The sequence below is a fragment of the Balaenoptera borealis genome, assembly GCF_965194805.1.
Source record: "Balaenoptera borealis genome assembly, chromosome: X".
NCBI lineage: Eukaryota > Metazoa > Chordata > Mammalia > Artiodactyla > Balaenopteridae > Balaenoptera > Balaenoptera borealis.
Genome location: NC_138881.1, coordinates 51,140,627 through 51,157,585, shown reverse-complemented (window position 1 = coordinate 51,157,585; position 16,959 = coordinate 51,140,627). Strand labels below are relative to the sequence as shown.

General features: G+C 40.7%; 1 protein-coding gene across 9 annotated transcripts in view; it reads left to right on the top strand.

Annotated features, from left to right (window-relative positions):
• The window catches only part of ARHGEF9 (Cdc42 guanine nucleotide exchange factor 9), a 231,232-nt gene extending 215,172 nt beyond the window's left edge, over positions 1-16,060 (top strand). For 7 of the 9 annotated variants that reach the window (XM_082376656.1, XM_082376649.1, XM_082376651.1 and 4 more), the window contains 2 exons: positions 613-772; positions 10,309-16,060. In XM_082376656.1, the coding sequence (XP_082232782.1) occupies positions 613-772; positions 10,309-10,375 (227 nt within the window). In that variant the 3' untranslated portion in view covers positions 10,376-16,060. Of the gene's footprint in view, positions 1-612; positions 3,884-10,308 lie in introns of those variants that run through there. The other 2 variants (XM_082376655.1, XM_082376657.1) reach the window with 2 other exon arrangements.
• Positions 16,061-16,959: the final 899 nt, after the last annotated feature.

The window sequence follows — 16,959 nt, the reverse complement described above, 5'->3', positions numbered from 1 at the left end:
GGCACAAACTTCTAGTTATATGATGAAATAGTTCTGGAGATATAATGTACAGTATGGTTAATATAGTTAACAATACTCTATTGTATACTTAAGGTAATTGTGTGAGGTGATGGATGTGCTAACTAACCTTATTGTGGTAATTATTTCACAATATATATGTATAATGAATCATCACATTGCATAACTTAAACTTACACAATATTGTATGTCAGTTACATCTCAATAAAGCTGGAAAACAATAACAAGAACAAAAACAAAACAACAAAATACTGGCTTTTAGAAAAGAAGTGGTTCCTTCCCACCGAAGTGTGAATGTCTTAATATGTTATATGATGGCTTAATATGATACTACTTCCAGGGTAATGGGATCAAGTCGTCAAACAAAGGCAAACAGAGAAGCTATAATGTTGAAATTTCAGACACTGACCAGCAGATGAAAAAGGTATTTGGGAGCAGCAGAGAGATCATCCTTGCATTCTGAATCATATGCTGTGTGCCTCAGCCTATTCTGTTCTGAATAGAGATAAGGATTAAAAGTGGGCACTAGGTGCTTTGAGAAGCCCCTTGCTACTTAATTTATACCATTTCCCTTTGATCTCCCGTCTACTCTAGGTGTCACCTCTGCTCGCTCAGTTCCTCCTTCCTACCCACCACCGCAGGACCCGTTAAACCAGGGCCAGTACCTGGTCCCTGATGGCATCGCTCAGTCGCAGGTCTTTGAGTTCACCGAACCCAAGCGCAGCCAGTCACCATTCTGGCAAAACTTCAGCAGGTTAACCCCCTTCAAAAAATAATACCAACAGGGAGGCAGATAATTTTAAAATAAAGTAAATAAAATTATATTTATAGATGGACCTTTTTTCGGAGAAGCACTGTTGAAATTTATATATATATATATACACATATACACACACACACGCATACACACACACATACACACACGCACACAGGACCTTGAGTGTACACACACACACACACACACACACACACACACACACATGCAGAAGGACCAAAAATGTTTTCTGTTGTTTTGGGGAAGTAAAATCTGTAGTTGGTAGGAAGAAGTACCAATGAATTCCAAACACATGATCCCTTCTTTAAAAGTTTTCCATTCTTACCCTGTGCCCCTCCCCTTTACTTTCAGAAAATGACATTTCTATTTGTTCCTTTTCTTGTTGAGATAATCTTTTTGCTCTCCTGTGAGTGATTCATTGACTTGTCATTATTAACATAGATGTGTTTGTATTGTTTTTTAGTTTCCTGATGATACTGATGCTGATGACTTTTGAATTTAATTTGATGTGGTGGAGTTTGAGAGTTTTGAATTTCTTTTTTTCCTTTTCCTTTTCACTGGGTAAGGGGAGGATCCCCTTCCTCCACTCCCTCAACTGATCATCTGCGAATGTTTCTGCAGCCCTGCAGTTGCCCCAAATAGCCTTTTCCCTGCATCTTCTGTCCTCAGTCATGCCAGTCTGGACATGCTCTGTTGTGCCCTGTGACATAACTGCTCAATATTTCTATTGCTTTCACTGTGTTTTAGGTGTTGTAGAGAGATCGAAACTAAACAGAAGCAAGGGAATGTCAGAGTAATGATGCTGGAGAGGACTTCTGTTCAGGGAGCATTCTGCATTTGGGCTGTTTCTTCTGCTAGCACTGGGGGTTCCCATGTTGCAGCACTGCTGGGTCATGCTAGTTTTGTATCTGGGGTTTAGTTTGGGTCAGTTTTTCTCTTCTTCATGCCACTTTGGTTATGGTGTTTCTTCTAGGCTTGTCCCTCCCCTAACCTAAAAAATCTGAACTAGAAGTAAAGAGGCTGAGACTCTGCCTCCTGGAGGAGGGATTCAACTGCCTCCAGTACCAAGTAGGTTTAGGGTAGGACTCCCCACTGCAATCAGGGGCCTGGTTGTACCTGCTCCCCATTGGCAGATTGTTTAGGCAGCATTGCTGGAGTCTGTAAGAGGTCAAGACAGAGCCCACCTGACCAAGATCTTCAACTGTATTCAAATTATTGACCTGGACAGAATCAAAGGCTGATAGTAACCTCTTATAGGAAAGAACAAAGATGGGCATGGAAAGAGACAACCCCAGCCCAAGATATGTACTTACAGTTCCTAACTTATGTGAAACTTCCCCCATTGTTAGCTGATTGCATGGATAATCTTCCATGGCTCCTTCCTTCCCCTCTTCCTGTCTTCCTTCTTTCTCCTGCTCTCCCCTGCACAGGAGGGTTGCTGGTATGAGCATAGTTAAAGCGCTTCTGGCACTCAAAGACTGCCCTGTTTCCAACATTCTCCCATCCCACAACATTTGAAGTAAGCAAGCGAGGAGCCCAGGGGACTTTTCCCTGTGGAGAAATGATCTGAGGCAGAGATGCTACCCTCAGGCTCATTTTTGGTAGGCTTTACACTTAGGAAAAACTAACTTTCCACACAAAGAGACAGACTCCCTATGGGTACTCCCTATTCCTCCTCTCCACATAGCCCCTCAGGTAGATAGACCTTGAACAGCAAGGAGAATGGAGTACAAAGGAGTAAGGATGGGCCCTACTATGGAGAGCCATTCTAGTGAGGAATATGGAGATTGTGAGTCTATCCTGGACCCTGTGGGAGAAGACTTCATCATGAAAGGACCTCAGCTTAATGAGCAGCAGCCATGGCTGCATGGGACACAGCATAGCTGGCTCTGCTCTTATGCCTCCTGACCCAGACCAGGCCCTGCCCAGCCTGGGAATTTTTCCTCTATGGGAATCAAATTACAAGCTGTTTAAGCTCCCATTCCACCACACCCAAATGAGACTTGAGGAGTAAGCCAAGGATAAGTGTGAGCTGGGCAGAGGGCCAGGGCTCGGGACTGGCCACAATTGCTCAGCACCTGACCCAGCTACTTAAGCCCACTTAACAAGGAACCTGGTACCCAGTGCCTAAGCTAAAATGGATTCCCTGGCAAACAGAATGTCTGGCTGTGTAGGCCTCCCTTGAGTGTACATTATTTTCCTACTTTCAATTCCTTCCCACTAGGCTTGACCTTGACTTGTTTCTCCAGGGCCTGGGGGCACACCAAGAGGGGATGCATGGACAGGTCCCTGGACCTACAACTTCTCTTGGCCAAGCTCCCTCACACTCCCACTTCCTGCTCCCCTGGGACTGTGCCCAGAGCTCCAGGATCAGGAATTATCACCTCTTTCCACCCACCTCTTATCCACCCAACCCACTGGCCTCATCAGATGCCAATAACTTATGAAAACAACAAGAAATCTGTTCACCATTGCTTGGAATATTCCCCCAGCCTATGGCAGAAAAGCAGACCAGTGGCCAACAGCCCCAAGGGGAACCCCATTACCTGGGCTCAGGATCCAAGCCTATTCTGTATTCCCACAGCAATGCTATCCCTAAGAACTCTGTAAATCTCTGTTTCTGCATGGCCCAGAGATACCCCTTCCTCAACTCAATGAGGCCTGGATTTGCTCAAAAAGGCTTTGCTAATATATTCTATGGGCCCTCTTGTGGGATGGTCCTAACCCAGAAATCCACCTCCTCTTTCTCTCTCTCCCTCTCGTCCCTTCTATGTGTATATCTCTAAAGGATTTATAAGGACAGCAACAAGAGAGTTCTAACAATTCTAGTGTGAAGCCAAATAGTGATCTTTTAGTGCTTTGGGGATGGGGTGGGCTGGGGTGGATGGATGGGCAACAGTGATTTTGATTACCCCTGCTGCTCTGCACTTGCCAGTTTATTATTTCATTTCTTCTATCTGACTGTTTGACCCTGTCAAACAAGTGTCAAAGTTGTGTGTTTAAAAAAAATGTTTAAAAAAATATGATGTTGTAATGACACAAAGCCTTATGAAAATATTTATGGAGTTCAATAAAAGAAGTAAAAAGACACCTCCAGGCATAGCTCTCATGCCATTTTGTGTGTGTGTTTGTGTGTGTGTTTTACCAGTTGCAAAATAAAGGGAATTTGCCTGGCAGGGACAGCTTACACCAGCCTAGTCTTGGCCTGCCAGCCCTGCTGTTCTATTGCCAGGCTTGCCATGGTCTGTCTGTGGCCTCCCATGTCTTTTCTGGAAGAGTGGGTCACAAGAATCAAGTTTGATCCTGTAACCAGGGGTGCTTCAAATGTCTTCATGGGTGGGACTGTCCTTCATGTCACTTGGCTCTTTCACAAGACTTGAAGGCCCATTCCTGACCTCGCTCCTTTTCCTTGCAGCTGTAAGTCCAGTACCTGCCCTGTGTACTCTCACGTGAGCTTAAAAGCTGCTTTTTGGACCTAACCAGAATCCATATCACTTAGGAATCCCCCACCTCCAGTTCTTTCCTAATGCTTCCAGTCCTGTCTCCTCAGAGGTAGACATATTCTTTATCCGTCCCCCAAAGTGGATGGAATGACCTTACTGTTTCTTTCATCATAGTGTCTCCTGCACATACATGCTCCTTACTGCCCACAAGGCTCCCATGTGGTGTCTTATGCTGCCCATTAGAGACACAATAGTTTGTATGTTCTGATACTACTTAACTTGCCTTTCTCCAGAAGAAATAAACACTGACCTTAATAAAATGCTTATTCTTCACCCATCTCCCAACCCCCTTCAAATTGATCTCAGAGTTGCTTACTCTCAGAGAGTTCCTGGGTGCAGCATGGGTTGAGGGGGGTTGGGAGCAAGAATATGGAATGGGTTGATACTAGCACATGAATGTGTCACTCTCTATAATCTCCTTGAGAGCCCTGTCTCTTAAGTTTTCTAATCTAGGCTTCCAACAGGTGACTACAACCATAGGTCCTTTTGTCTCTAGTACCAAGAGCAAGGGGGAGGAGGCCTAAGGTCTCTGTTGTGGGCTTTGGCTTACTTCAGTGTTTCAGTCACAGAGACCACCACTCTGCTGCTTGGCCCACTTAACTTTTGGACCCTTTGGGATTTCCTTATTTATGATGACCTGCTTACCCCTGGCTCCCAGAGACTTCTGTCCTGAATAGGATACAGGACTGGTGAGGTAGATCTTGCTTGCCTGGGCCTTTACCTACCAGGCCCAAGATAACAAAATGAGACCTCAGCATTCCACCAAGTCCAACCACCTGCAAGGCAACAGTTCAGCCTGGCCATAGGTAGATTAGACCATCTGGGTTTGCAACACAGTTAGAGGGGGTGTTTGGATGTAAAATTCATGTTCCCTGGAAGCACTCTATTCTGATTCCATCTCTCCCATTTCTCTCTTGAACTGTGAATTCCTTCTCTAGTAGGCCATGAGTGTCACATGGACACTGTTTTCTCATATAGTTGGGGAAGAGGAAAAAAGGAATGGTACATGGCCACAGAGTGGCCCTGTGTTTTTCAGAAGCCTCTATTATTTCTGTTTAGCTCACCAGTGCATCATTTAAGGCAGATTTTTAGGCAAGTTTATGTCCATCTCCACAACAGCCATGCTGCCAACCAGCTGAATTAGATTCAACTTGCATATCCTGAATACGTAATCTGGGCCAGGTACACGAGAAGATGACTAAAATAAAATATCTACAGTCACTCAGAATTTAGTGAGAACATATAAGCATGGACCATAACAAGGATGGATGTGGGCCTGGAAGCACTCAAAAAATGGAGTGGTTAATTGTGATTGAGGAAGATCTTTGCAATCAGGATAAGTTTAGTTGTGCTGCAGTAACAGATATTTCCCCAAATCTTAATGGCTTTAACATACCAGAGTTTATTTCTTACTCATACAAATCCTGCTGTGAGTCCACGTGACTCTCTGGGGCAGCTATCACCCATGTGATAGTACACAATCTGTGCTGCTTCTGCCTTACTACACCTCCATCTCAAGACATTTCCATAATCACCACAGCTGGAAAGAGAGCCCTAGATTGTTTCTCACTTACAGTTAAATTCTCTAGCCAGAACTGATCACATGGCTTCATCCAGCTTCAAGGGAACAGAAAACTGTAAAAGTCCTATGAACTCAGAAGGGCAGGAGAACTAGATATGGATGAACATTAGAAATCTCTACCAAAGAAGGAAATGTTTGAACTAAATTTCAGAAGACAGGGAAATTTCTACCATGTTAAGGTTAGAGCAACTGTGAAGTTAAGGGGAACAGTTCACACAAGACAACCCTCCCTTCTGACACCAATTGAAAGTCCAGGGGTCCCAAATAACACCCTTAGTTTCGATAATCCACCAGAAAAACTCACAGGGCAGAGTATAAGAAAGTACCAAACAGGGAGCTTCAGTTTTCCTATCCCTGTGGAGTCAAGACAATGTTACTTTTCAGCATAAATATGTGACAATATTCACGGAGTATTGCCAAGCAGGAAAGCACACCCAAGCTTCTAAAGATTTTGTTGGGGCTCCATCACTGCCCCTCTGGCTGATCCTCTTCTCCAGTCTTCTCAGAAGATGAGCTGATACCAGGTAACTCAGAGCCCCCACCCTAAATCACATTGTTGATGTGGCCAAAATCCCAATTCTAAATAACATTGTTAGACTATCAGTTGACCCAAGGCCCCCAGGCAAACAAAAATATTCCTATCAGACATGACATTTCAAGGGCTAAGAGATTACCTCCCAGAAGCTGAGGGCAAGGGTCAGACCCGTCTTTGGGCTAGGATAAATTCTTTACTACACACACGTGGAAAAGGTATGGGACAGGGACTGGGAAGAGGAATAGAGGGTATGCCAAGTGGAGGGAATAGCACAACTAAAATCCTGGTAGATAAGGTCAGATTCTCTGTATATGACTTTGTATTCATTTATTAATCCAACAAATATTTACTTGCATGCTAGAGGTGAACAAATTAGTGTTCCTATCTGCATGGTGCTTGTGGAGTGGTAAATCATACTCAAGTACAAATTCCTTTGTAAGTGTGTATTCCTGGGGAGAGAGATGGGAGCTTCCAAGCTCTGGTAGCAAATCAACCACAAGTATAGCTTCAGCGAGACACCTCCTAGCTGTCCAGCTTCCTGGTCACCAGATTCCATACCCTCTGTCTCCTGTTCAGCCTTAGCTAAGGCAGTCCACATTTATTTCCAGCCCCATACCTATAGGTATATGTACTGTCCCCATTTCATAGGTTAAACAACATGATCAACTGAAAATCCTTTTTATTATTAATAAATACTAGCTAGCACTTATGGAGCACTTGCTAATATGCTAAGCTTTGTGATAGGTTCTCACCATAATCCTAAAGGGTAGGTATAAATATTTTCCCTATTTTACTGATCAGGGTCACAGAGTTAGCACATGAGCTGGGCTTAAAACTCAGACTTGCCCCACCTGAGGTTCTTACAACACTGTGTCATCCATTACTGCAGCAACATGGCAATAGACCAGACACTCAAGAACTGTTGAATATATTAGAACTGAGGATAATATTGATAAGGATGCAAGCTAACATGTTGTAGCAGATGCTGTTGGTGTTCCATCCATCTCCCTTACCATTTCCTTACACACCAACCTGACTTTCAATATCCAGCACCCGTGTCTTTGTTGGAAGGCTTCCCTCAGGCTGATGGAACCCACTTTGTCCAGAATATAGCAGGCCAGAAGTACCTGAGAATTACTGCCTTCCCTGCCCTGGGAATAGCCCTTAATCAATGACTGATGGGGGAAGGGTATAAATGTCATTGTTCCCTTGCTCCTCAGGGATGATAATTGAAAATTTTGACACTTTTCCCCAGAGTTTCCCCAGGGATTAAGCTTCAGTTGCCCACTGTAGCAGCTGGTTTAATAACACACCCCATATTTGCTGCCTGCATCACTTCCCTAATCCCCTCATATCAGGGGATATGCTTCTTGGGGAGATTCAGCTAATACACATGAATTAGTGCTCAGGGTGTATCGTGTGAAGTGCTACCATTCTCACCGAAGCATTGGTGATTTTATAAGTTAGGAATTGTGTCTGACTGTATAAAACAGGAACCCTCAAAGCATCCCCTTCTTGGATCAGACTCGATAAGAGACAAATATCTAAGGGAAAAAAGAAATGGTGGCATTTCAGGCAGGACTTGAGAGAGTGACATAGCACCAGGAAGTTTTTCTTGGTACCCCAGAAATCCCATTAGGGAAATGGTGGTGTTGGAATAGCAATGCAGTAAAATTATTTTCAAATTGCAGGTCAAGAAATCAGTTTAGTTGAACATGACCAACATTTTAAAAAATGAAATAATAGAATGGAATAGAATAGAATAGAATAGAATAGAGTATTGTAGATAGAAAATGTATGTAGTGTTTTGAATTTGAAAGGTATGTATACTGGGATGCAATATTAAAGGTATTAAACATTAAAGGTAGGTTGTCACAAAGAATGTTCCAGAAACACCGGTATGGAGACAGACTGCCTGGGTTCAAATCATAGCTCTACTGTTAGTTGGCTGTGTGACCTTGGGTAGTTACTTAACTACTCCATGCCTTAGTTTCCCTATCTGTAAAATAGGGATTCTAATAGTATTATCTATTACTGAAAAATTGTTGATTGCCTTTCTAGTATCCATTTATCCTTTCTTATTTGCAACTCAAACCCCAATTTTGAGGCAACAGTGTGCTCAGTTAAATATTTATTTTTCCAACTTCTCCTGCAGCAAAAGGTAGCCATGTGACCAACACCTAACTAAGGAAATGTTAGAGAAAGTCTGCTGGTAGGGGGCTGGTTTCTGATAAATCTTTTGTCTCCTGATAAAGGGATGAAATACAGCTGGCACCAACACCACTTTTCTTTTCCCTATTTTGAATGCAGATGTGATACCTTGAGATAGGGTGGCCATCTGTGACCATGAAGTAACAAGCATGAGACTAAAGATCTAGACATACTAAGGATGGTAGCAAAAAAAGATAAGAGACTGAGTCCCTGATGACATTAGTAAATTACAGAAATATTCAGCAACCACCTACCTCTGGATTGTTATTATGTGAAGAAAAGAAACGCCAACTGAATTAGATTACAGTTAGATAAGTTTGATGTCACCTGAGGCCAAAAGCATGTCTGATGCTCATAGGAATTTGTTATGATGATAAAATAAGTTAATACATGTAAAGCAACTACAATAGTAGTAGCTCAATAAAATGAAGGCTGTTATTATTATTATTATTATTATTATCACACTAAATCACTGTGAGGTTCAGAGAAGGGAAAGAGGGAAGGAGGTTTTCCAGGATCATAGTTTTCCCTTCTCTAAACTGAAGGAGGGTGACTCAAATTTGAGGTGACTCAAATTCCGCTAAATCCCTGTCCAGCTCCCTTTTCCCTGAAAGGAAAGGCAGAATGGTCCAGAGGAACCCTGAAAGTTTCACTCTGTTCTTTTTGGGTTCAGCATGTCCTCTGTGCTCACTGAGACCAGAAGCCCAACATAGCTGAGACAGGGAGTCTTTACTGGTCTCTTCTGCTGTCCTCAGTTCTGAGGACTAAAAGGAGCCCAACACAGCAAGTACTCACCTGAATTTTATACCTGCCCAGAGAGAGATTGAGGTCATTCCCTTTACCTGGTAAGGTGTACTTGTCTATAAAATGGAAACCACTCATTGTTTTATAGGTAACCAGACACTCTCCTTCCCCCTGAGGAAACCCCTAATAGAAAGAGCTCATTCTTGTAACACTTAGAAGTTCCTTCTTCATCTTGCCTGCTCCTATCCCTTCCCCTACCCACATAGGTAGAGACACAGGTCCAGAAACCCTGTATCATAGCAATATTAAAAAACCTGGGATAAGTCAGTTCTGCTCTCACTCCAGACCTGGGTACCCCATCTGGGACAGGGCACATGGTCAGAGTAAAGGACACAAGATCATCCATGAGGAATACAGAATAAAATATTAAAACATCTCTATTATTTAAAAAATAAGAAGGAACTTAATTGTCCCAATAATTAAAATGGATTGTCAGTAGCACATGCTTATAATAAATACACCTATATTGGGAAGTTGTGCTCAGAAATGTTTTACTGATGGGGTAGAGGATCAAAAATGTTTGGAAATGCTGGTCCATATTTCATTAAGATTTACTGAGCACTTACCATATACACAAGCCCTATTCTAAGTGCATTACACGTATTAAATCAATTTAATCCTCACAATAGCCCTATAAGAAAAATACCATTATTTAACCATTTTGCATATGAGGTAACTGAGGCACATATTGGTTAAGTAAATTGTCCAAAGTCATACAAGTAGTGAGTGACAGAGTTTGGACTCAAGCCCAAACCATCTGGCTGTAGGGTTTGCACTTTTAACCACTTGGTTAAACTAAAAAGATTAGTCAGTGAAAGCCAAATTCCAAACCTCTGCTATAAAACAAATATGCTAATCTGAAATCATCATTTTTTTTCAGAGCAAGAATTGTTTTATGTCTGTCTGGCCATCTCCTCCTCCAAGAACTCTGGAGCCAAACGGCCTGAGTTCGAATCCCAGCTTCATCATCCACTTCCTAGCTGTGGGACCATAAGCAGATGACATCCCCTCTCTGAGCCTCATTTTCCTCACCTGTCATATGGGAATAAAAGTAGTTAGTAATTACTTTGCAGAATTGTTACAAGGAGTAAATCAGTTTACAGCTAACATGGAAAATACCACAATGCCTAAGACATAGTAAACACTCAAATTGTTAAAAGTGGGGTCTTACAGTTTCTCAAAAAGTTTGACATGCAGTTACCATATCAACATCAATTCCATTCCTAGCGATATACCCAAAAGAAATGAAAACATGTCTACACAAAAACTTGTACATAAATGTTCATAGCAGCTTTATTCATAATTGCCAAAGGTGGAAAAAACCAAATGTCCATCAAGTGGTGGATAGATAAACAAAATGTGTTATATCTCTATAACAACAGAATACTATTCAACCATAAAAAGAAATGAAATACTGATATGATACTGACACTGATACTACAATGGGTGAAACATTATGCTATGTGAAAGAAGCCAGACTCAAAAGGATTTTTATGGTTCCATTTATATGAAATGTCAAAAATAAGCAAATCCATAGAGACAGAAAGTGAATTATTGGTTGCCAAGGGCTGGGAAGTAGACGGGAATGACTGCTAATGGATTTCTTTTGGGGTAATAAAAATTATCTAAAATTGATTGTGTTAGTGATTACACAATTCTGTGAATATTCTAAAAAGCACTGAAATGTATACTTCTTAAAGGTTGAAATTTATGTTATGTGAATTATATCACAATAAAGCTGTTACAGATAAAAGGAAGGGGGCCTTAATGCAACATTTTCCTGCTCCTATGCTATTGAAGAATTCCGCAACACAGCTCTCCAAATTTGCCTCAAGGAGAAACCCTTGTTCCACTGCCCCCAACCCCATGCCTATATGAAAGAATTTTCTCAAATAAATGACAGTGACCTTCCTCTTTCCTCTGCCTGGCTTCCAGCCTTCTCTCCATCAACCCTCTGTTGTCTTCCCTGCCAGCAGGCGTCCATAGTACCACCCCACTAGGTTTGTCCCCTGGAGAGATGTGAGGGTGGAGAAGGGGCTGCCTAACCTTTCTGTTCAGAAAACAAATTGATGGATCCATGCATTATCCTTTATATATACATTTGGTCTTTTCTAATTAAGTCAATTTAAAAAATGATTATGGCATTTTACAGTGTCCTTTTAAGGTAAAGAATATTTGGCAGATTTCTGTCAAAAAATATGGCTGTTATATATCATGATTTTTTTCCTATTACAGTTACTTCATTTCATTTCCTTCCAAAACTCCGCAAGAAAAAAACAAAACCAAAAACAAATTGCTAAATTTTTCAGTGTGGGAATAGCATTCACGTTGCAAAGTCTGTTTACTGGTTCACGTGATCTATGCATTCACCTCAGAGGCTCTGATTGTTCACACAAAGCAAATTCAAATATCTGGAAAAGTGGGTCCATTGTGAAAACTCATCATGGCCTTCCCTGAGTGGTTTGAGGTTAGCTGATCAGGAGAAGTCCTGCTTTGATGAAGTTATTCAAATCTTCATGTTGTCACTATGGGAAAAACAGCTCCCTCAAAATGTTTTGTTTTGTGAAGAAAACAGATGCCTTGAACATGATATTCACTTCCTTTGGAAGAATACCACATTTTGATAAGTGGAGGTATTTTTTTCTGAAGAACCTACTGCTCTCATATTAATTAAAAGTGATTCAACCAGTGCATAAAGAGATTTTAGTGTCATGGTTAATTTACAAAGCAGCGAACCCAACAGATTGAGTGCTGAGTTAGTTACCTGTGAACTTCGGGTTTCTTTAATATGCTTTTTTAAAAAATTAATTAATTAATTAATTAATTTTAGGCTGCATTGGGTCTTCGTTTCTGTGCAAAGGCTTTCTCTAGTTGCGGCAAGCGGGGGCCACTCTTCATTGTGGTGCGTGGGCCTCTCACTATCGCGGCCTCTCTTGTTGTGGAGCATAGGCTCCAGACGCGCAAGCTCAGTAGTTGTGGCTCACAGGCCCAGTTGCTCCGCGGCATGTGGGATCTTCCCACCAGGGCTTGAACCCTTGTCCCCTGCATTGGCAGGCAGATTCTCAACCACTGCACCACCAGGGAAGCCCCTTTAATATGCTTTTTACTTGTTTGGAAGCAAAAGATGGACTTTTAAGAATAACAAAGAATATAAATCTGCTGATTGAATGTAAAATAGAGGATTGTCATCCACAAAGTCCCACATCATGTCTATATTTTTTAGGCTGATACATTTTTATCAGGTATGTCTAGTATTTGAGTTGAAACCATTTGGCAAATGGGGTCCTTCCACTATTTCTCTTAGAATCACAGATCCTCTATTCCTGTAGGTAGAGGCTTTGTCTGGCCTCAGTCACTGGGGAGGATGTCAGCCCGTCAAGTGGGAATCCAGGAGCTAATGGTAATACATTTACATACAGTTGAACTGGGATATATTAATATTCAGTTTAGCAAAATGATTAAGTTTGTGACTCTGGGGTCACAGAGACCTGGGTTCTAACTCTGGCTGTGCCAGTTGCTACCTGAGTAGGTTACTTAACCTCTTGGTACCTTAGTTTCATCAAAATGGAGATAATAATCTTAGCCACCTTCCAGGATAACTAAGAAGAATTAATTAGATAATTCATCCCAAGTTCTTAGCACAGTACCTGGTATATAAGAAGGGTAAAGAAGAGCAACTCTTGTTATCATTACTGTTATTGCTATTGATATTATTGCTAGAGTTTAAAAATAAATAAATAAAACACTGCAACAAAAATGAAGAATGGCTTTGATGAGCTCACTAGTAGACTGGATACAACTGAAGAAAGGATTTCTGAGGTAGAAGATAATGCAATAGAATCCTCAAAAACTGAAAAGCAAAGAGAACAAAGACTGAAAAGAAAAGAACATTTAGGACTATGGGAAAACTAAAAAAAAAAAAAAAATTGTAACATTCATGTAATGGGAATATCAGAAAGAGAAGAAAGAAAGAAACAGAAGAAATATTTGAAACAATAATGACTAAAAAATTCCTTAATATCAGACACCAAATTACAGACTCAGGAACCACAGAGGACACCAATTAGGATAAATGCCACAAAACTGCACCGAGCCATACAATTTTGAAATTACAGAAAATCAAAAATAAAGAAAAATCCTGAAAGAAGCTACAGGAAAAATAACACTTCAACTCTAAATGAAAAAGATCAGAATCACATCCAAATTCTCAGAGGCTATATAAGCAAAAAGAGAATAGAGAAATATTTAGTGTTGAGAGAGAGAAAAATAGAAACTGTCAACCTAGAATTCTCTACCCTGAGAAATTATCCTTCAAAAGTGAAGGAGAAATAAAGACTTTTTCAGACATATAAAAAACTGAGGGAATTTGTTGCCAGTAAAACTGACTTGCAAAATAATGTTAAAATAAGTTCTTTAGAGAGAAGAAAAATATATATAGGTCAGAAACTTGGATCTACATGAAGTAAAGAAAGGACTCAAAGAAGTAATAAGTGAAGGTAAAATAAAAATTTTATTTTTCTTACTCTTAATTGATCTAACAGAAGCAGCTTGCTGAAAAAAATAACAATATATTTGATTATGTGTTCTTGTGTATGTTTATAATAAGTGAAACAAATGACAGCAATGATACAAGGAATAAGAGGGAGGAATTAGAATTATTTTGGTGTTGTAAGGTACACACACTGCCCATGAGGTGGTAATAGTGTTATTTGAAATTGAACTTGGATTAGGTGTAGTGTATAATGCAAATTCTATGGCAATCACTAAGAAAAGTTAAAAAAAAAATAAGTATAACATACACTAAGAAAGTAGAAAAATGTAATCATATAAAATGATCAGTTTAAAACCATAAGATGAAGAAAAGGAGGGGAAAAAAAACATAGGTTCAAACTATAAAGGCAACAATTAGAAAACAGTAAAGAATATTAAGGAATTAATCCAACTATATCAATAACCTTTTTGAACATCAATCGTTTAAGTACACCATGAAGAGATCAAGATGGCAGAGTAGGAGAATGCTGGGCTCACCTCCCTCATGAATACATCAAAAGTGCAACTACATGTAGAACAACTCTCACTGAAGTCAACCTGGGGACTAGCAGGCCAGCTCTTCTACAACCAAGGCTATAATGAAAAACCCACATGGAGTCTGATGGGAAGGGTGAAGAAGCAATCTGGTCAGGACCTGCACTCCTCACAGAGGATACAGAAGAGGAGGAGGATATCACAGGCTTGGGGATTCTCCCTGGAGAGCAAGAGGTTCAAGCCACATATTGAGCACCTCAGCCCTGAGATGCTCTGATGAGAAAGATGAGCCCCCTTAGCTGGTGTGAAAACCAGTGGGGCTTACCAGAGGTCTGTAAGAAAGTTAACTTCCACCCTGAAAGAATTAACACACAGACTTGCTTACTCTCGGCCATAACATGGGGGCAGCAAATTGAAAACTGTCTGGGGCTCTGGCTAGCCTGCCAGGACCACCCAGCACACCCCCTCTGACTGCACCAGCCTCCTGCTCCAGGCCCTCTTGCTCTGGTGCTGCTCCCCACTAAGGCAGTGGCTTCCATTGCCAATGAGACAGTGCATATATGGATGGAATGTAGCTGGCTTGGACCTGACTAGGGTGGAAGCAGCCATTGCCAGTACTCACATTGGTGCACACACTTGGAAGGGAGCGAGGCTAGCTAAAGGGTGGAGACCACAACTGCCAGATCACACAACCCTGCACACTCTCAGAAGGGAGTGAGACTAGATCCAGGTTGGAAACTTCCATATTCAGAGCACACATCCCTGTGTACATATGGGAGAGGGTGGGGCCAGCTCAGTGAAATAGCAACAACTTCTCCAACCCTGACCCAGTCTCTAACCAAGGTGCAAACACCTGGAAAAAAGTGAAACCAGCACAGGTGCAGCCCCAAGCCCTCAGGCCTCAGCAATATCACAAAATAAAGAGGAGACTGCCATTCAGCCAGGAGAAACCAAAATTCCTTAAGGCTCTTGCTCCAGCCCCATGGACCAAGACCACACTCCTGATGGGGGGGGTGATGGTTAATTAGCATAGAAGAAAGATTGGTTTGCATCTGGCTCTGGCACTAGCACCTCCATCTCCAGCCCTTCCTCCTACTAAGGAAGTGTCTGCCAACACACCTTGGAGGAAGACATGGCACATGCTCACATGCAGACTGCATAGGGATGCTCCTACACAAGGACATATTCAAGAGTGGGATGGATAGGTAACTGTTTCACCTAATTTCATAGAGATAGAGAAAATTAAACAAAATGAGAAGACAAAGAAATATGTTTCAAGTTAAGGGACAAGAAAAGAACTGAAAAAAAAAACCCTAATAAAACAGAAATAAATAAGTTGACTGATAAAGAGTTCAAAGCAATAGTAGTAAGAATGCCAACTGAACTAAGGAAAAGAATAGATAATCTCAGTGAGAATTTTAACAAAGATCTAGAAAATATAAAAAAGAAACAGTCAGAGCTGAAGAATACAATAAGTGAAAAGAAAAAATACACCAGATTGATAGCAGCAGATTAGGTGATAAACAAGAAAGCATAAGTGATCTGGAAGATACAATGAAGTAAATCACACAATCTGAACAGCAAAAAAAAGAAAACAAATAATTTTTTTTTTTAATTAGAATAGTTTAAGGAAATCTGGGACAATATCAAGCATACTAACATTGCACTATAGGGGTCCCAGAAGCAGAAGAGAAGGAGAAAAGAGTAGAAAATGTGTTTGAAGAAATTATGGCTGAAAACTTCCTGAACCTGAAGAAGGAAACAAATATCCAGAAATAGGAAGCACAGAAAGTTGTAAACAAGATGAACCCAAAGAGACCCACACCAAGATATATCATTAAAAAAATGGCAAAAGTTAAAGAGAGAATTTTAAAGACAGCAAGAGAAAAAACAAATCACATACAAGAAAAAACCCCATAAGGCTATCAGCTGATTTTTCAGCAGAAACTTTGCAAGCCAGGAGAAACTGGCGTGTTTTATTTAAAGCACTGAAAGGGAAAAAACTAAAAGTTAGGATACTCTACCCAGCAAGATTATCATTCGGAATTGAAGGAGAGATTAAAAAAAAAAAAACAACTCAGGCTAGCAAAACTTAAGAGTTTGTCCTTACTAAAGCAACCTTACATGAAGTGTTAAAGGGTCTTCTTTAAGTGAAAAGTGCTACAACAAGCAATAAGAAATTACAGGTAAAATTGTAGCAAAAATCCCACTGGTAAAGGCAAATACATAGGAAAGGCTGTGAATCAACCACTTAAATAAGATCATAAGAAGGTTAAAAGACAAAAATTGTAAAAGCAACTATAACTAAAATAAACACTTAAGGGGCAGACATAAAGATGTAAAGTATAACATAAAAACCACAAAAGTTAGGGGGGAGTAAAAAACATAGAGCTTTTAGAATGTGTTTGAACTTAAATGACTATAAATTTAAAAGAGTAGATATAGCTTTAGGTCAACATACATGAACTTTATGGTAACCACAAATCAAAAACCTACAAGAGATATA